This window comes from Aureobasidium pullulans, assembly GCF_000721785.1.
Source record: "Aureobasidium pullulans EXF-150 unplaced genomic scaffold scaffold_1, whole genome shotgun sequence".
NCBI lineage: Eukaryota > Fungi > Ascomycota > Dothideomycetes > Dothideales > Saccotheciaceae > Aureobasidium > Aureobasidium pullulans.
Window position 1 is genome coordinate 494,876 of NW_021941021.1, and position 18,553 is coordinate 513,428.

General features: G+C 50.8%; 6 protein-coding genes across 6 annotated transcripts; 4 read left to right on the forward strand and 2 right to left on the reverse strand.

The window, feature by feature from the left end:
- Positions 1 to 53: 53 nt before the first annotated feature.
- On the forward strand, positions 54 to 2,403 carry M438DRAFT_341037 (uncharacterized protein). The gene has a single exon (XM_029904412.1). The coding sequence runs from the start codon at positions 426 to 428 to the stop codon at positions 2,334 to 2,336; it is 1,911 nt and encodes a 636-aa protein (XP_029765433.1). The 5' UTR covers positions 54 to 425; the 3' UTR covers positions 2,337 to 2,403.
- A 1,548-nt stretch (positions 2,404 to 3,951) lies between these two features.
- On the forward strand, positions 3,952 to 4,683 carry M438DRAFT_308478 (uncharacterized protein; the record flags this gene model as incomplete). The annotated part of the gene is made up of 1 exon (XM_029902346.1): positions 3,952 to 4,683. The coding sequence occupies one exon, from the start codon at positions 3,952 to 3,954 to the stop codon at positions 4,681 to 4,683; it is 732 nt and encodes a 243-aa protein (XP_029765434.1).
- Positions 4,684 to 5,040: 357 nt separating this feature from the next.
- Positions 5,041 to 6,437, reverse strand: M438DRAFT_286423 (Arylacetamide deacetylase-like protein). Its single transcript, XM_029901588.1, has 3 exons — positions 6,273 to 6,437; positions 5,878 to 6,201; positions 5,041 to 5,823 (listed from the first exon to the last, which is right to left on the reverse strand). The coding sequence occupies exons 1-3, from the start codon at positions 6,397 to 6,399 to the stop codon at positions 5,102 to 5,104; spliced, it is 1,173 nt and encodes a 390-aa protein (XP_029765435.1). The 5' UTR covers positions 6,400 to 6,437; the 3' UTR covers positions 5,041 to 5,101.
- Positions 6,438 to 6,672: 235 nt separating this feature from the next.
- Positions 6,673 to 10,161, forward strand: M438DRAFT_341040 (uncharacterized protein). The gene is made up of 5 exons (XM_029904413.1): positions 6,673 to 7,104; positions 7,158 to 7,611; positions 7,663 to 7,948; positions 8,001 to 8,663; positions 8,713 to 10,161. Exons 1-5 carry the CDS (start codon positions 7,064 to 7,066, stop codon positions 10,143 to 10,145), a joined length of 2,877 nt encoding a protein of 958 aa, XP_029765436.1. The 5' UTR covers positions 6,673 to 7,063; the 3' UTR covers positions 10,146 to 10,161.
- A 1,197-nt stretch (positions 10,162 to 11,358) lies between these two features.
- Positions 11,359 to 13,777, forward strand: M438DRAFT_350683 (uncharacterized protein; the record flags this gene model as incomplete). Its single annotated transcript, XM_029906665.1, has 3 exons — positions 11,359 to 11,799; positions 12,161 to 12,648; positions 12,703 to 13,777. The coding sequence occupies 3 exons, from the start codon at positions 11,359 to 11,361 to the stop codon at positions 13,775 to 13,777; spliced, it is 2,004 nt and encodes a 667-aa protein (XP_029765437.1).
- Positions 13,778 to 14,405: 628 nt separating this feature from the next.
- M438DRAFT_401396 (uncharacterized protein) lies at positions 14,406 to 18,271 on the reverse strand (the record flags this gene model as incomplete). The annotated part of the gene is made up of 5 exons (XM_029909537.1): positions 14,406 to 16,350; positions 16,407 to 17,184; positions 17,242 to 17,502; positions 17,570 to 17,762; positions 17,936 to 18,271. 5 exons carry the CDS (start codon positions 18,269 to 18,271, stop codon positions 14,640 to 14,642), a joined length of 3,279 nt encoding a protein of 1,092 aa, XP_029765438.1. The 3' UTR covers positions 14,406 to 14,639.
- Positions 18,272 to 18,553: the final 282 nt, after the last annotated feature.

The window sequence follows — 18,553 nt, forward strand, 5'->3', positions numbered from 1 at the left end:
TCGACTCGAGATGTCGACAGACTCCCGAAAAGCACTTCGACTTGTGCCGGCCGCGGCTCTGCCGGATCACGACCAACGGCAGAACGAGGACTCGATTTCGGTCCACCAAATCGCTCTAGCTTGGCTGTAGATTGACCCCAGGAATGATTACGATTGGTGGTTTGGGGAATGGAGGCCCCGCAAATGTCATGTTGCCCTTTTGCGGCAGAGGTCTGTCTTCAATTCGGGAGCAGCCAGGCAGCCGAAAATGTTATAGAGCTCTGCCGTAGCTAAGTACACAGGCAAGTCAGCATTCATACATAAGCTATGTGATCGCCATCGTCTTAACAGCCATCACCTCCCCAACTTCCTCTCGACTAACACGATATCCTCTGGCTCCGAGTCTATCCTTCTTTTCCTACCCATATACATAATACACCATCATCATGCCTACTGAGAAGTACGACATCGTGATCGTAGGAGCTGGCCCTGTCGGTCTCCTACTATCGACCTGCCTTGCAAGATGGGGTTACAAGATCAAGCACATCGACATGCGACCCGAGCCCACAGTCACCGGAAGAGCAGACGGAATCCAACCACGATCACTCGACCTCCTCCGAAACATGGGTCTTAAGCGCGCTATCATGGCTCACGAGCCTGCCAAAGTTTACGAAGTCGCCTTCTGGGACCCTTCAGAGCAAAGCAAAGGCATCCACCGCACTGGCACGTGGGCATCGTGTCCTAGCTTCCTCGATGCTCGCTACCCTTTCACCACTCTGCTTCATCAAGGTCTGATTGAGCGCGTTTTCATTGCCGACATGGAGAAGTATAACGTTCAGGTTCAAAGACCTTGGAGAATCACCGGTTTCAAGAATGATGGCCTGGACAAGGAATACCCGGTCGAGGTCAACATTGGACACGTCGATGGTGACGAGAAAGAGACGGTCAGAGCCAAGTACCTGTTCAGTGGCGAGGGAGCTCGCAGCTTTATCCGCGAGCAGCTTGGTGTCGGCATCACACACAAGGACCCCATCACACATGTTTGGGGTGTCATGGACGGTGTCGTCCGTACCAACTTCCCCGATATCAAGATGAAGTGCACAATTCACTCCGATGCTGGCTCAATCATGGTCATTCCTCGCGAGGATAACATGGTTCGTCTGTACATCCAGATCGCTTCCTCAACAGACAAAGACTGGAATCCCCGCAAGCAAGCAACAACGGAAGAGGTCCAGGAGGCAGCCAAGAAGATCATGAAGCCTTATGAGATCGAATGGGACCGTGTTGAGTGGTTCTCGGTCTACCCCATCGGACAGGGTATCGCCGACCGCTACACTCTTGACGAGCGTGTCTTCATGGGCGGTGACTGCTGCCACACTCACTCTCCTAAGGCTGGTCAGGGTATGAACACGGCCTTCTTAGACGCTCAAAACTTGGCCTGGAAGATTCACCACGTCGAGAGCGGCTTCGCAGACCGTTCTATCCTCAAGTCTTACGAGGTGGAGCGAAAGTTGATCGCTGAGAACCTTCTCAACTTCGATAACCAATACGCCAAACTGTTCTCACAACGTCAGCCCAGCGCCGGCGAGGTCAGCAAAGCATCACAACAAACCGGCGAGAACCAGGTCGAGGACAATGAGTTCATCAAGATGTTCAAGTCGTCTTGCGAGTTCACTTCAGGCTACGGTGTCGCTTATAACCCCAACATCTTCAACTGGTCGAAGGACCACCCCGCACAGTCTCCCCTGTTCCTCTCCAAGGAGGCCGGTACCACAACTCAACGCACTGGACGCATTCTCACAAACGCCACTGTCACAAGAGTAGCGGATGCCAACGTCGTCCACCTCGAGCAAGAAATTCCCCTCAACGGCAGCTGGCGCATCTACCTCTTCGGTGGTGAACCCAGCAAGACCAAGCGCGCCATCTCAGACTTCGCAGCCGGCCTGTCCAGGAAGAACTCCTTCTACAGCGCCTTTGGTCACCCCAGCCTCGACCAAGTCTCCTACCACGAGAAGCACAACCCTCACAGTCTCTTCTTCACCATCAACACCATCTTCAACGCCAAGCGCCCTCAGATCGAGATCAGATCATTGCTTCCCGAAATCCTGTCTCGCTACTTCGACCACGTATATGCTGATGATGTCTGGGACCAGAAGGTACCTGATGCCAAGGCAGCCGCTCACGCAAAGATGGGTCTGTCGCAAGAAGAGGGTGGTGTCGTTGTTGTCCGTCCTGACGGATATGTTGGCTGTGTTGTCAAGCTTGTCGAGGGCACTGGCACTGTCGATGCTCTTAACAACTACTTCTCAACCTTCACATCCAAGAAGGTCGGTGGTGCCGAGAGAGCAAGCTTGTGAAAAGAGTATATGTCAAGATATGATGCTATGGTCGGTTTAGTTTTTGTGCTGTTCTAGATATCCCCAAGATTTAGCGAATCTGAAATTTTGTCTCTTTATTACATCTACTACTTGTTGGCCGTTCAGATCCCTTTCATGTGTTGTTTCTAAGCTTGTACAGTATGGGAACGAACGATCAATTGTCGAGCTCGTCCCCATAGACTCCCTCCTTTGCGTGGATGCTGTGGACTGTGTGGTGGTCAGGGTGGGTAGTACGACCATGTTGACATGCAATTATCACTTCCATTGTGCTTTTATTTTGCTAGCAAACCTTTAACATTGACCTTGTTAAAGGTTCAGACTATCTGGGTCCTGTCTAGGCTACATTCGCCACACGCACTCGCGTTTCGTTGCGTTGGCGATGATTTATTGGCGGGCCCGCAGATTCGATATCGAGCCACGTGCTGACTGTCGACCTTTCTCGTGGTGAACAAATTTTCATCATCTTCGTTTCGATGTCAGGATTGCAGACCAATATATTCTTATAGGCAATCAATAAGCTGTATCGTCTACCTATACGTCTTAAGTCATGTACTTCTCACCACGACCAGAATTGCGAGGACACTCCTGAGACGCTCATGTTCGCTTGGAGCCGCTCCTGGATTCCGCTTTTCTTGAGCCATCTTGCGATCGCTTGAACCACAAATCAACGACTGTAACAAGACTCTATTATAGTTATGATGCCTTAGGCCACCCTCTCCATGATCCACACCCACAAACAAGGACGGCCCTCATCTTAAAAGTCGGGCCAAGGACACGGTCTAGCGTGTGTGGGGAGCGAGGCCGAAGTCAGCCACCAACGACAGAGGCTGAAGCATTCTTTGGCTTTTAGCGGCAGTCCAAGCACTGCGCCGCAGTGCGTACAAGATCCACCACGTCAGGATACGAAGGAAAAGATGGACCTTGAACCAACAGCTGGACGACAGCAAAGCAGCGACGCTCTTTGCATGATCGAGAAGGGCAGTGATATGAAGAGGGCCTCGAACATCTTTGCCAGAATGGAGATGCAATTAACGCGCGGCCCCTTGAGAAGAGTCTCGTCAAACTCGTGTTTCAGATTGATCTTGTGTCAATCTTCAGGATTAGAGTGAGCAAGGTGCAAAGGTCGAAGAGCACAAAAAAGCGCCGACTCGCTGAATGCGCCCGCTGGACCTTTCTTTTCCCCTCCGTCACTTGCATCAAATCAAGCAGCTGCAGCAGACCCCCTTTTTTTAAAGTTGCCCTGCAGGAAAACAATACGAATTTCTTGTTTTCTCTCGACATCATCCTCACGAAGCAAACATACGAGACATCCGCGGAACCATCGATTCTACACAATTTAATTACAACAAATCTTTTGCTCGCACTATCTGCCTTTTTACACCGCCGTTGTCACCCGTTGGCAAACAAACCACATCAACAGTTTCTCCGCAAAAGTCAACAAAAATAGTTCCCAGCATTTGACGCCATCGAAACGGTTCAGGACTTTGGGCAAAACAACATTTGAGGTGCACCATTCTGATCTTTCTCTCTCTTTCGACCGAATCTCGAAAACCGAACGACCACACACGCATCTCTCGACACAACAACCGCAATCATGTCGCGCAACTCATTCGACGAGGGCGATGACCAGATCACCCCACTCGCCCGCCAGTTCACCCAAACCGAAGAAGGCAACCGCGTCCTTCAAATGGGAAACATGGCCGCCGCTCGCCGTAAGAATAGCATTCACCGCACCAGCCCTCCTAATGGCCTAACAGACCACAACAACCGCAACGCCTCTCCCCCAAACAACGGACATGTTCGCGAGCAAATACCCAGCGAACTGCCCGCACGCAGCAAGACCACATCCGGCGGTGGCATGTCTAGATCAAAGTCGATGAAGCAGGCGTTGGGAAGAGCAATGTCCACCCGTGACCGCGAACCTCACAAGGAACACACCATCTCCAACACGGGCTTTGCACCCTCTCGCTCAAAGTCCCTGCGCGCACCGCCTCCTCCCCGTCTTAATCTGCGCAGACAACAGGAAGCTGCCAAGAAGGGAGAAGAGCCCGTCCCTGTGCCCGATTTCCCTTCACCGGGAAGAGCACCCAGGGGTCAACGTATCTTCGACCCTCAAACTATCGCCGAAGACGAAGGTGTGGACGTGGAGAAGACGGGAGGATGGGCTGTGGATAAGAAAACACAGAAGAAGTTGGACGATGAGAGGGCCAGGATTGAAGAGCAGGAGAGGCAGAATGTGTTTTCTGGCGATGATGGAGATATCAGGCACAACAAGACCGGAAGGCAACGAAGCAAGAGTTTCAAGGAGTTCTTCAAGAGAGGTTGAGAGACCTCCTTTGAGCTTCGCCCTCGGGCTCTTGGTGAAGTTGTTGTAAGCGGTTCTTTTTTTCCCTTTTGTTCTTGCATTCGCATATGGTTTCAGCTCATGCATTTCTTTTATTTACGGCCTGAGTTATCACGCTCACTTTTAATCTCTGATACCCAATCATCCATTGCTTAGAGTACGACAGTCACCGAAGGTCATGCTTGGTTTTGTGTATAGATGGCATTTTTTTGTTCCCTTGTCTGGTCTGCCTCTTACTACATTTTTCTGTTTAGTTCAGCAAGCATTCTGGTTTACCTTTCTCTTCACGTCTCCTACACTTCACGTTGATTCCATCAGCTTCGCTCTGCATTTTGATAAAGAGACCAAACATTCCAGGAGGTATATTCGTATCTATATATTCATCTCTATATATCGCGCTCTACTTCAGTCTATTCCGCATAACCTTGGTCATACTTCTAAGCCCACTTTGTCTCTCTTTCTGCCCATCGCATAGGAAAAGCTTTACCACAGGCCATGCATGAATCCATCCTTTCTCCTCGTGCACACTCACTTCCGTCTTGACCTCCTCCGTGAGGAAGTCCACCAACTCTCTAGTCTCGGGTGCAAACACCTCTTCAGCACCATAAATAAAGAACCAGCCTTTACTAGGCGATGCTCGTCTCCACCACTCTCTATCTCTGCATTTTCCTGGCGAGACCAAAGAGTCGTCGGCAGAGGCTTTAGTGCCGATGTATTGGCTCCCGTAGAGATGGAGGGAGTCGGCGTTGAGGTAGTCGCTAGGTGTATCTTTATTCTTTGGCGATACGATGACGGCCCAGGGTGAGATCATGATCCCTAGGCCTGGTAGTTGGGTCCTGAGCTTTGGCTCTTGAGACATGTAGAGTAATAGACTTAGCATTAGTGTTGCACCTGCCGAGTCGCCGCTTACGACTATCCTTGACGAATCCTCGATTTTGGACAGAACGTATTCGTAGCCGAGAAGGGTTTCGTGGACTTGAGTTGGGTAGGTGGATTCCGGGACCAGAGTGTACTCCAGAGCAAAAAGAGCTGGATTGGAGTACCCAGATTCTTTGAGAATGCTGACCCATGCAAGCAGAAACTCAAGATAGAAGAAACTGCTGCCCATGGAAAATCCACCACCTGTACATCATCAGTAAACCCACATCTCCCAAACAATCTCATCAAAAGACTCACCGTGACAATAATAAACCACAACATCCGGTTTCTTCTCTTCATCACAAATCATCCAAATACCATGCAACCCATCCTTCTTAACCTCTTTCCACGGAATAGCAGATTTCGTGTATCCATGCCTCAACATGCGGAACCAGAAAAAGGGCAATGCGACGCCCTTTGAAAAGAACACTTTGCCAATCTTGGCTGGGATGTTGGCGAAAGCATAGCGAACGCAGCGGATGACGAAATCTTGAAAGGGAGTGGCGTGTTGGTTGAAAAGGGATTTTTGGGATTGGGGTGTGTGGAAACGCTCTCTGATAAATTGGTAGGGGAGTTGGAATACTGGAGATATTCGTCAGTCCAAGTGACTCGATTTCAGGGGGGCATACGGGGGTGGATGGGGAGAATCATACAAAAGAATGGCAATGCTGTTACCACGCAAGAGACAGTTTCTATTAGTCCAACTCTGATGAGCAATTGAGGTGCAAGGAAGATGAGGAACGCTATGCAATCCAGATATGAAATTTGGTTTAATATCATGATTGCGGTGTATACATGAAGTGAAAGTGATATGGGCAATTGCAAAGGTTGAGTTGGGTGGGTTGTTGGAAGGAACCAATGATGTAGTTGATCAGGGTCTTCCATTTGTGGAGATGATCGACATGGCAGGTTCGATGAAGCTCACCAGGTTGATGATTTGGTCATTGATTCCATGCTATCGATTCAATTGAGAGGGACAGTCAAACGGGTTTCACCTCACTTGAGAAGAATAGTCTACTACATGTCGATAGCTCGGTCATTGTATTCTTTTGAGTCTTACTTTCGACGAGCACTTCGAACAGGAAGGAGCGATGAAGTTCGTGGCTTGACCGAAAGAGTTCTCTTGACACACGTGGTAATGCGCTGAACAAGTCTCTGATCACAGAAATGACCATCACCTCAAGTCAGTCATCTTCGAGGGCAATTGAAGCATAGATGGAAGAAAAACAGACAACAAGTAATAGAGACTATCACGTGCGGCACTCGGTAAAGCTTCCTCGTTTCTTGCAGCGGGAGCATCCGCGATTGCGCGTTGGTCATTCTAGAGTTGGATGCTGATTTCACAGACCTGATGCGCATTATTATCGCAACATCCACCTCCGGCTACCAGACATTATTCACCAGGCCGGTTACCTCACATCGGCGTGTGAACTGAGTCGGCATCATGGCGGCCGTCCAGGACCAAGCGGCCATTGATTTCGCCAGGTCAGACTAAACCAAATGTTTCCAGCATGCGCAATCACTCACATGCTCCTCAGCTCACTCACTCCATCCGACATTCCGATCAAGCTACGATGCGCCACATGCAGCAAGCTCGCTGTCAACGCCTTCAAGCTCCAATGCTGCGACTCATCCATCTGTCAAGATTGCCAGGCAACACTATCCGAAGCCTGCCCAGTATGCAGTCACTCTCCTCTGGACCCCGACATGTGCAAGCCCAACAAGTCATTGCGCATGACCATCCGATCCTTCATCAAGGCCGAGGAGAAGAAGAGAGCTGCCGCTGCTGAGGCTGCCGCAGCAGCAGCCGCTGAGCCCGAAGAGACGCCAATCCAACCATCCGAGACACCTGCCGATCAATTACAAGAAGAGTCGGAGGCCCAGGCCGAGGTATTCGCTGAGATAAGCCAGGAAGAAGGCGCCGCTCCCGCAGATGTCGCAGATGATGCGACCGCGCCAGAGGCCACCGACCCACTCGCTCAGGTTGAAGAGGTGAGATTTCATTGCTCTAGATATTATTACAACATTCTGACATTGCCGCAGGTTTCTGAACAACCCGCGACCGGAGACGTCACGGATCCGGATCAAGCTGAGCAGACAACTGGACCTGAGGAAGACGCTGTTGCGCAATCAATCGAAGGCGTCGACCCAGAGAACACTGAAGGCGACCAAAAGGATGTACCGGAGGACAGCGAGACCCAACAACAGGACCAGAATGGCCAGGACGCTACCCAAAACAACATGCAGAACATGGACTGGAACGCTGCTAACGGATTTAACCCTATGATGAACATGGCCAACGGTTTCAACCCGATGATGGGCATGATGGGTGAGTTTATCAATTCTTGAGCAGCTCTCGAACCGTGCTAACACCATCTCAGGCATGCCTGGAATGAATCCCATGTCCATGTTTGGTGGCTTTGGCCCCGGCGCAATGGGCATGCAAGACATGAGTGGTATGAACATGGGAATGGGCTTTGGTGGCGGTTTCGGTGGCAATTGGAATGGACAGCAGGGAATGGGCGGAAACTTTGGCGCTGGCTATTATCCCAACGCTGGATATAATCAACCCCAAATGCACCAAGGAGGCTATGCCAATCAACAGTTCCCCAATCATAATAACTACCAGAACCAGAATCGCTTCCACCAGCGTGGTGGTTTTGCTGGCCGTGGGAGAGGCGGCGGTGCCTTTGTTGGTGGAAATGCTGGTTCATTTAACCAATCTAACCCTCAGGCCCAGCAAGACGACGCTTCTCATCCTCAGGATTCTGAACACGGCGATCGTCGTCCTTCTCAAGCCGGTACCGATTCTGCTGAGGCTGGTGCTGAAAGACGCAACTCCCAATCTGTAGCTCCCGCGTCCCAGATGCCAGCAGAAGAGACATCTGCCCTAGAGCAACAGCCAGATACCGCCAATGAGGAGACTAACGAACAGATGCCTGAAGGTGAAGAGCAAACAGAAGCTCAAGGTTTCGAGAATGGTGACGAGATGCAAGGAATGCAAGACGAAGAAGGAAATCAGATCATGCATTCGAACAATGAAGGTAAGCTTGTTACGTGATTGATTGTGAAAACCATCACTCATACATCCAGGTGCAAACATGATGGATCCCAATGCCTTCAGCCCAGCCATGATGGCTATGGGTGGTTTCAACCCTGCCATGACACCGATGATGCCATTTGGTAATCAGAACGGCTTCTTCCCGCAAAACAACTTCAACGGAGGATTTGGCGGAAGAGGAAGGGGCGGGTACAGAGGCAGAGGCGGCTTCCGTGGTCGAGGTGGCTTCAATCCCAACATGCACGGCGGCTTCAATGGACATATGTCACAACCTCCTGAAGATTTCACAGTCGTTGCAGGATCCACAGAAGGTCCACCAATTGATGCTCCCAAGGGTCCCAAGGCTATGCGTGAAGGTCTTCCCAACAGTGGCATCTATAGCAGAGGTGGCTATCAAGGTGGAAGAAACGCTCATCACACACCCACTCCTCAACCTCAATCTCTTCCTGCTCAATCACCACAGCCGCAGAGAGAACGCAGCCAGTCTCCTGTCCGCGACAACAGAGAACGTGGTCGTTCGCCTTCGCATTCTGCATCCGGCTCTCATAGCCGCAAGCGCAAGCATAGTGTCGAGTCTCAAGGCAGTGAAGCTCGCGACCGCAGACGTGACAGACGTCGCCGTCATGAAAGAAAACACGATGACGAGCCTGTCGATGAGAGAAGAGAGGTGACAAGATCCGACTCCGGCGACGAAGACACATCTAGGCGATCACGTCGCCGTCGGGACAAGGATAAGCACCGTTCAACCCGCGACGCCAGCAGAGACCGCGACCACCGTCGCCGCCGTAGTAGATCTCGCGGCGGCGAAAAGGATCACCGCACCACCAACGACGACGCCACCTCGCGACCTAAGAGCCGCCGCGAGCGCGAACGCGAAAGGGAAAAAGAACGCTCCGACCGCGACAGAAATGATCGCGACCGCAAACGCTCACGCAGAGACCGCTCGACTTCTGCAAATGGCAACACAGACCACTATTCCTCTTCCCGCCGCTCTCGCCGCGACGACCCGCCACCCACTGAAGTCGACCAAGGATTCAAAATTAAGGGCTCTCGCGGCAGCAAACAGGCTTTTGCTCCACCCACCGGCCCACGCAAAGACCGCGGTAGCACCAACAACAACGAAGACCGCAGACGTCCATCTCTGCAATCCGTCGCTGTTCCCCAAGATACCTCTACTTCAGCCGCCGCAGACCCATACGCTCTAGAACGCGAAGCACGTATCAAAGAACGCATGGCCAAAGAACAACAACGACGTGAAAGCGCCACGATGGGCAGTAGCAACAAGAGAGGCAGAAACGAAGACGGCGGTGGTGGAAGAAGAGGCTCCAATGCTGGGTTTGAAGCACAGCAGAAGGGAGGAGGTAGGAAGAGTAGAAAGATCAGTTATAGGTATGAGGACGAAGAGGGTGAGGAGGCTAGGGCTGAAAGAGTGGAGAGGGAGAGGGAGGCTGGGAGATGGAATTGATGATTGCAAAGGAGGAAAGTGTAAGATAGAAGTTGCAGATGTGGATGTTTATTCGAATGGCAATGTCTCTTGCTGTACTCGATTTCCTCGTCCATCTCGTGTGTTTTGTGATATTCTCGAGTCGAGGTTCGAGTCTTGCCAATGCGTCTGTCGAGGGATGTCTTGCATCATCACTGCCCAGCTGACGGGGCCCAGACCTCCATGTACATACCGTACTCGATGTCATCACCCTGACTTCCTCCAAGTCTCTCGCGCAACCTCGCCGTCGACCCAATCTTACACAAAGAAAACCTCAGGATATCTCACTGCCCCATACACATACTTCTCTCCTCACTCCCTTCACGCCATCGACTTGATATACGTCCGTCAGAATGCAAAAGCTAAGTTTTAGTCGTCATATATATTCAAGGAGTTTCTGAGCAAACGTCTCTGTCTATGGCCTCGACAAAAGCCCATCTCTTGCGGTCTCATCTCATGAAACAGTTAGTGGTCGAAAAGCAGTGGTAGAAATGCAAGAAGGTTTCCAAGATTGGAGCAATGGTCGAAGAGGGCCCAACATAACCAAAAAGCGTAAGAGCCGTGTTTCCTTGAGCCAGCAGAGGCTATTGTGTAGCGGTCAAAATGCAAAAAGTTATTCGAGATACCCGCAGTGGCTATTGAGAGCCGACGTAGAGGCAAGGAAGTGGTGCAACTGTACTTCACCCAGAGGTTGTTTGATTCACTGTAGGTCTGCTTCTACCCAATCACCAACTCACCGTATGGAACTTGCCCACCACAGTGACAGGCAGTCAAGTGAGCACAACAGCATGACTGAGCAGCGAGTAATCAAGATCAAATCAAGTGGAGGAACAATGACAGACAGGAGCACGTACGGTTGAGTGAAGAGAAGCAGCTTTCAGGGAACTGAAGGGAGCAGCGTGGAAGGAAGTAAACAAAATCAAAGTGAATTAAAACAATAATGTACCACACTCAAGTGAGTCTAATGCCATCTGAATCTCAAAAAGTGAAGGGGTATCTATCGCTCCTGCCCATGCCTGAATCTCAAAGTGAAGAATTGTCTTCGGGTATCATATGCTCCTGCCATGCCTGGCCCGTAACGCCATGCTCGAATAAACTAAACAAGAAAAAGAAGGGAAACGTGTAGTGAAGGTGAAAGGCGCTTTGTGTGCGAGTGAAGGGCGCGTGTTGTTGTAAAGCGTGTTGCTGCTTTTGAATGTCAGTATTGTTGCTCATCAAGGGCGAAAGCGAAGTGAAAGCATACTGTAGGACATTACTCAAGGGAAGGAGTGACAACAATCTTGTTGCCAGCAGCATCTTTGCCAGTGGAGCGCTCGAGCATCACCTTCAGAAGCTCCTCGTTGGTGCCTTCCTTGATCTCGAAGACATCCTGAGGGTACTTGACTCCTTTGCTGCGGTACACCCAGACTCTGAACTTGCCCTCCGAGGTGTGCATGCACTTGGAGTGGAAGTTGACCTTGACTTTGCTCCTGAGGCTCTTGTTGTCGCCATGGATATCGTAGGTCTCGCCGATGATACCGTGGAAGGTGCAAAGGAGGAAACGAATGTCGATGTTCTGGGCGTACTGGGCGTATGCCTCCTTGCAGCCTGCAGCGTTGAGAGGTTGGTTCTTTCCGAGTCTGGCCTTGGAGAGAGGGTAAGTATGATTGAAGGAGCACAGAGTGAGGATCAGGGTACCATTGTGACGAAGATGAATGAATGCTGGAAGGGTTGAAAGGGGTTGAGATGATGATTCAGTTGGGTGATTTGTTGTGTGGGCGTGAATGATGAGATCAAAGAGATAGCAAAGCAGAAGAGAAACAACAACAAGCTTTACCAATCGACTAGCACTCGCGTCTACGAATTTCCCGACGTGATGTATTGCTAGCTCGCCAGGGGCTTGGCGGATGTAAGGTGGAAGTGAATGGAAATGGTAAATTCGCGTCGTGTAACAACCGGCGGCGCACGATCACAACCACAAACAAACCTTCAAATATTCTCTTACCTTTTTGCTATAGCAGCAACCTTCTCGACCCACGCCCACAAATTCTTACGCGCAGGCGCAAATGCCTGATACGATTCAATCACCTTCATCTGCTCACGCGAGGATAACCGCCAACATGGCTAACCTCGCAAACCCGCACGACTCCCCAATGATCAGCAACCGCAGTCAGCGCGTCAAAACTGTTTACCTCAGTGGTCCGATCAAGATCCTCTTGCCTCTCGACGAGTGCGAGGAAGTCGGGTCCTCCGGTCGCGAACAGCCTGAACTCGACGCTGACATGCCGCTTCCATCCGCCTCAGTCGGCGCAAAGAATGAAAAGATCGTCTACCTCAGCGGCCCGATCAGAATTATTGTGCCCTGGGACGATTCTGACGAATTCGACAGCACAAAGCTCGCTCCCAACACAGATATGACCACCAACCTCACTGCCCTCACTGAAGAGACTGTCTCTGAGGTCAGAAAGTTTGACTGCAACCACCCCGACGATACTTTGTCACCTTTGTAAGCGCTTCTCATATCATGAGTGAGATGGAAACCAACTGACCGCCCGTCCAGCTGCCCTTACCTCCCCGGTAACGAAATCCTTCTCAGAACTTCCGAAGACGGAGCTCCCATCAATGCCGTCATCCTCAAGTACTTCCCAGCAACTCTCTCCTGCTGCATGGTCATTCGTTTTGTTGAGCCTCACATCCTCAACAACACTTCCGAATGCGTCCTCAAACTCTATGATCGCCGCTTCTCGACACAGCATCGTGAAGACTGGGATGCTGCCCCTTGGGCCCCTGAGCTCGAGAAGGAATATCAGGAGTTTGTGAGCTGTGGCGACGCCGAAGAATTCTTCAGCTACTGGGATGCGGAGAAGGAGTGCGACGACAATTGGTCTGCAGCCTACATCAACAACAGCGAGCGATGGAGTCCAGCAAAGCGCGAGGCGTATCTGCAGTGGGAATCGACGACGACCTACGAGATTGAGAAGAAGGCCTACGAGAACATGGCCGAACTTCAAGGGAAGGATGTCCCAAAGGTCTTTGGCGAGGTCGTTCTCAACGAGCCACTCATCGCAAGCAAGAGAAACACCAGTGACGAGAACAACGAAGACGACGATGAAGATGTCGAAGAAGACTCAGCCGAGGCTGACCGCAACCCTCACACCATCAACATCCCCGGAATCCTCATCCAGTACATCAACGGCTTCCACCTGACAGACCTGCACGAACACTTGCCCAGCGAGCACTGGCAGTCCATTGTTGACTCGGCCATCGAAAAGCTCCACCACGTCCAGGAATGTGGCATTCTCAACCGCGATCTCAACACGCGTAACTTCCAGGTCGACCCTCAGACCCACAATGTCATGATGATCGATTTTGGAATGGTCTCCTTCCGCGAAGATGCTGAGGACGAAAGACAGTGGGAGTCGGCCCAGGCATGTCAAGACGAGGAAGGCGCTGTTGGCTTGCTCATGCAGAGCTACTTGAAAGAAAGAGGCGGAAGTAGCATTACCTACAAGCCCAGCGAGCGCGTTTTGAGATTGAGATACCGCTTCAATGACATCGACGGCGAAAGAGAGGGCGGCACTGCGGAGGAAGACGAGTACGTGGAGAAGCACAAGGACTTTGTTTTTCGCAAGTAGGACGAAGGAACGTGGGACATGAGCGATTGGTTTTTCTGTTGACTCCTTGAATCGCTTGTCGAAAGCTTGTTGAGATCTTGGGAAATGCTTGGGAAGTCACCAAGAGGTAGACTTTGTCACCAGAACGTCGGTAGCATAAGCAGCGACCTCAGCCAGAGGTGGCGAGTCGGTCGCATATCTCTTTGAAGATGCGAAACACCCAGCAGTATAAGTAGTCTTAGAACCAGTTCTCTTCAGTCTAAACTTCTTACACGTATGTTCACGGCATAGGTCGAGTGGTTTTTTCGTCATCGTGCCAACTCGCCCTGAACATCCCGCATTCGGCGTAGAGCATTTCATCGTTCTTTTGTCCGCTGCAAGGCTGCGAGGTCTCTGAGCTCAGTGATGACAACGTCAAAGGATCTCCGAGATGGATTCGTTCAAGTGAGGATGTCATGTGCAAGTCCAATGCATGCTGGTTGCTGAGCGTCCATTCCCGGTCGCAATTTCCATGTCGCGACGACTTTTGCGTCGAGTCTCATCGATCCAGCATGGCAGGACAGCGACACAATCCGTTCAAGATTCACTCCAATGCACATGAAAAAGACAGTTGCGAAGAATGCATATGATTGATGAAGGTGTTATTGCGGAAGAACGATGTACTGATGGCCAGACGTGAAGTCGGAGGTCAGGTTGGTGGGGCTTCGGGCCGAAGCTTCACTCATTCCTCATGCAAGTGCAAACCTGTCATGTCCAAACTCTCTGTGAACATCAATGCGAGACCTGTTCACGTTTCTCGTCCAAACTCCATTGGTTTGACTACATGTCAGCAACTACCTATGGTCTCCGACGCCCGCCATGATCGACTTGAGCACTGGATACGCTACGAGCTCCCACACAATCTCGCATATAGAACTTGCAGCAAGGGCCTCAGGCTAGTTGATGCGCATTCAAGTGCGACCCTGCCGCTCTGGTCTCTTACATCCGTGTCGGCACCTGCCTCGAGCAAAAGTGTTGCCATCTCTAAGCTAGAGTCCCATTCATGGTCTACTAGGGGTTGTCCGCGAGACGTCCGCCGTTGGGCTACAAGATGAAGCGCTGTTTGGCCTTGATTGTACATAGCGTCAGGATCAGCGCCGGCTTGCAGAAGCTCTCGGACTGCCCAAGTCTTTCCGTGTAAGACCGCTATATGGAGTGCTGTCTTACATTCAGCTGCTATTGCCCGGTCAAGACTGACTCCAGCATCTGCTGTCTTCTGACACAGATCGTGCAAAATTTCTGGTTCTCCTTGGCGAATCACAGTCTCGATGAGAGTCGGACCTCTACCCGCTGGCTCATTCTGATGATATGCGTCGAGCTCAAATTGGACCAGCTTTTGGCTGGAGCCGTACAAACTGGGGCGCAGGGAAGATGTCATTTTGACCAGGAGACCCGAACGTTCGCCTATCGTGAGTTGCTCGTTCCATTCGTTCCCCGAGAGTACTAATGCCACGATCGCATCGTCATCTGAGATGATCAGGGCATGCTTCAACCACATGGCTCGTGCGACATATCCTGTGGTATCCAGGAAGGGCTCGATAAAGGACGCGCAATCGTCCTTGAGTGCCTCTGTCAGTAAGAGGGCCTGGAAGCGTGGAGACACGACATCTTGGTTCATGTATTCTGTTGAGCAAAGGTAAAACAGGGCGTGATGCTTGACGGAGAAGATGAACTTGCGTAGAGCTGCTCCCGAGGTAACATGATACCAGTGCTCAATTGACGATAGGAGAGAGGGTCGTTCGATGGCATCGTTACTGCCTGCCACGAGAGCCTTCCATAAGCACCACAATGAGGTTTGTTCAGGCGACAGATCCGCAGTATGCAGAAGCCATGATGAGGCGGCATATGAAAACAAGCGAAACGTTACTACCGGCCTGGTTGATGAGTTGCTCGCTTGAGGCCGAAAAATGCTTGCGTTCACGGACGCAGGTTTGACTCGACTCCCCATGAAAACGTTTGCTGTACTTAAAAGCTTGTTGGAACTGTTAGTTGTCAAAGCTTGGTCAACCATAATCATGGGACTCATGGGTTTCGGCTGTCTTGATTGCGCAGGTCGCTTGATGAGTTGTGTCTTGAAGTCCGTGAAGCTCAAATACATGACGCACACGGCTCCAACCTCGAGTTCGGCTTCTTTTAGAGTTACACGAAAATCTGAGGACATGGGTTCTTGCGCTGCATCGCTGCAAAGAAATTCTTTGATACTCGAATGTGTGAAATGCAGGACGTCGTCTTGCTCGTCTAGCATGATGAGTCCGTGACACCACTGGAGCAATCCTTTAATATTGTTGATCAAGCGTTCTGCTTTGAAGCATGGCTGGCAGGGCTCAACAGAGATGGCCTCTCGAAGCTCCTCCAGATGGAGTGGTCTCTTGACCACAGACATCCATCGGAATACTTTGGCACATATATCAGTGTTGCCTTCGTGGTCGATTCTCGAGAGCAGTCTGGCGTAAGTTTCGGAAAGATCTCTAGGGAGATGTCTCAGTGCTGCCCTAATGCTTTCGTCTGTCTTTTGTCGGCAGATATCCTCGAGTTGGAACTTGACCCAAAGAATCCTGCAAAACATGCATCAGTAAAGAACAAGTGTTGGGCTTCCCAACGCGATACTGACATGCCCTGGGTCCCTGCGGACAACGCGTCAACAACTTCCTGATACAATCGATTGTCACTAACCACAAAATCTCCGTCATCTCTCTTGGTAGCCACCAACTGTTGAACGATGTCTTGCAGATCTGTTGCTCCTTTGGGACTGTGTGTGCTCACTATATAACGCGGATTCAGAAGCGTTCCCACGAGATCAGCGATACGGCTATCCCCTGCAATATACAACTTGAGGCCTGCCGGGTTTTGGTGCATGATGTTGTGGAATACTCTGAGAACCAACATCATCTCCTTGTTTGGACACTCATCAAGGCCATCAAAGACAATGATGATGCGACCTGTCCTTTTGACTACGGCACAAAGCAAATCCACAAGTCTTCTCATGTCCTGAGGATCTTCCGACAAGGCCACAGCTTCAGACTCAAGCGCGTTGAACGTGTTAACATCTTGGTCTAAGCACTGTCTTGCAAGACATCCTAGGATAGTCGCTGCTTTTAGGGAGGTCTCATCGTCGTGTTGACAAAAGAAGTACACGATCTTCTCAGAGACTTGATTGTGCTTCGCAGCCAGGTATTCTACGACATAACCAGTCATGACTGTCTTTCCAGAGCCAAGTTTTCCATGGCACCAGAACACACAAGGGTCGTTTCCGGTGATCCAGTCCATAAATTGATTGGTTTGTACGAGCCACTGCCCGGTGGAGCCGTGCCGCTGAGTTCGAGCTCTGCAAAACGCTAGTCTTTGGTCATAACTTGACAGACGATCAAGCACGGCGGCCTGGCGGACTCCTGTAGATGATGTGGTATTAGGACTCTTGTGTGATGCGCTTGAATTCGTATACTCACTTTGCCGATCTAGTTGCATTTGCGCTGCCATATGGGCTTCGGATTTTTCTCGTTGTCTGCTGTTTGCGAATATTATCCGCCGGTATTTTTCGTTTGATTGTCTTTCCAGAGTTTGAAGTTGTCTCTCATTGTGGTTCAGCTTTGCTTCGGCCAGGTGGATTGCTTCGTCCACCTCCTCGCTGGTTTGATTGATCTGGAGCAATAGCGGTTCAAAATCCGAAGTGAATGATCCTGTCACAGCTCTGAGCAGTTGTGTATATCCTCAACGGCAATGGTCAGCATGAGATAGATAAGGTAGACTACTTGTAGCGCGGCAAAGCAAACTCACCTGATCTACGAATCACTTTGACCGCTTGCTCACAACAGCGTACGACCACAGAATAGAAGTTACTCAGCGCCTTTTGTAGACCAATGGAACCCCCGTAAAGTGATTGGTATTCGCGGAGTCTTGGGCAGCGCTTGCCAATGGTCATCAATAAAGATGACAGCTTGTCAAAGTAAGTCGTGAAATTAGATGCAATCTGCTCAAGATCAGTAGATTCCCCGAGTATCTCAAGTTGGCCACAGAGAGATGGCCTTGAGCTTGTGACTGGATATTAGTGGGTTGTAGCTCTCCTATGATTGCCTCGAGCAGAACATGTTCGAGAGCGCAACTTGTGGATCCACATCGGATATGGAATATCCTTCAACGCACCTGCAACACAAGCTTAATACTGCCCCAAATCAACGCCGCAATCTGCGGGTTCGATGAAACAAATGTCTCAACGATTCCCGAGAACTGCTGGAGGGACTCGAGCAGAGGTGAAATACGCGCAGCTACGCAGCGACTCTTTCTCCTGGCGTTCTCCTGATCTAGCTGATGAGTTAACTCTGCGACTGCATGGGCGTCCGGGACTGCTTTGATGGCCTGCAACTTTGCTCTTTGCTCTGGATCCAAGGTTTCCTGGAAGGATTGCAGTGCCTTGTTCAAGGGATCGGTCGCAACAGATGTGGGAGATGCCGTCGGTCGAGATCTGAACAACGAGAGCATGATGTAGTGTCTCAGTGCAGTGTGTGCTTGATATATGGACAAAGTAGGTGTAAGGTCATCAGATAAGGTTGACGGCAGTCATCGTGTTATAATTCGTGTATGAGGACTGCCATCTGCAAGCCAGGTGTATCCGCACCAATGGCGTGCCGAGCATGCAACTCAGCCTCGCGACGCCGTGCAGTGCTCCCGACCCAATCATGCTGGGGCTGATTCCACCAGTGTAGCAGACATACGAAAGACCAGTCCCTAGATGGGCAGATAAATGATGTACCTCAGGGCTTG

Bases quoted from the DNA above. Each gene is read 5' to 3' on its own strand.
- M438DRAFT_341037 (XM_029904412.1), top strand. From the start codon at position 426: ATGCCTACTGAGAAGTACGACATCGTGATCGTAGGAGCTGGCCCTGTC.
- M438DRAFT_286423 (XM_029901588.1), bottom strand. From the start codon at position 6,399: ATGATATTAAACCAAATTTCATATCTGGATTGCATAGCGTTCCTCATC. The intron at 6,202-6,272 runs GTATGATTCTCC...GAATATCTCCAG, and splicing joins AACAGCATTGCCATTCTTTT to TATTCCAACTCCCCTACCAA. The intron at 5,824-5,877 runs GTGAGTCTTTTG...GATGATGTACAG, and splicing joins TGTGGTTTATTATTGTCACG to GTGGTGGATTTTCCATGGGC.
- M438DRAFT_341040 (XM_029904413.1), top strand. From the start codon at position 7,064: ATGGCGGCCGTCCAGGACCAAGCGGCCATTGATTTCGCCAG. The intron at 7,105-7,157 runs GTCAGACTAAAC...CATGCTCCTCAG, and splicing joins GCGGCCATTGATTTCGCCAG to CTCACTCACTCCATCCGACA. The intron at 8,664-8,712 runs GTAAGCTTGTTA...TCATACATCCAG, and splicing joins CATGCATTCGAACAATGAAG to GTGCAAACATGATGGATCCC.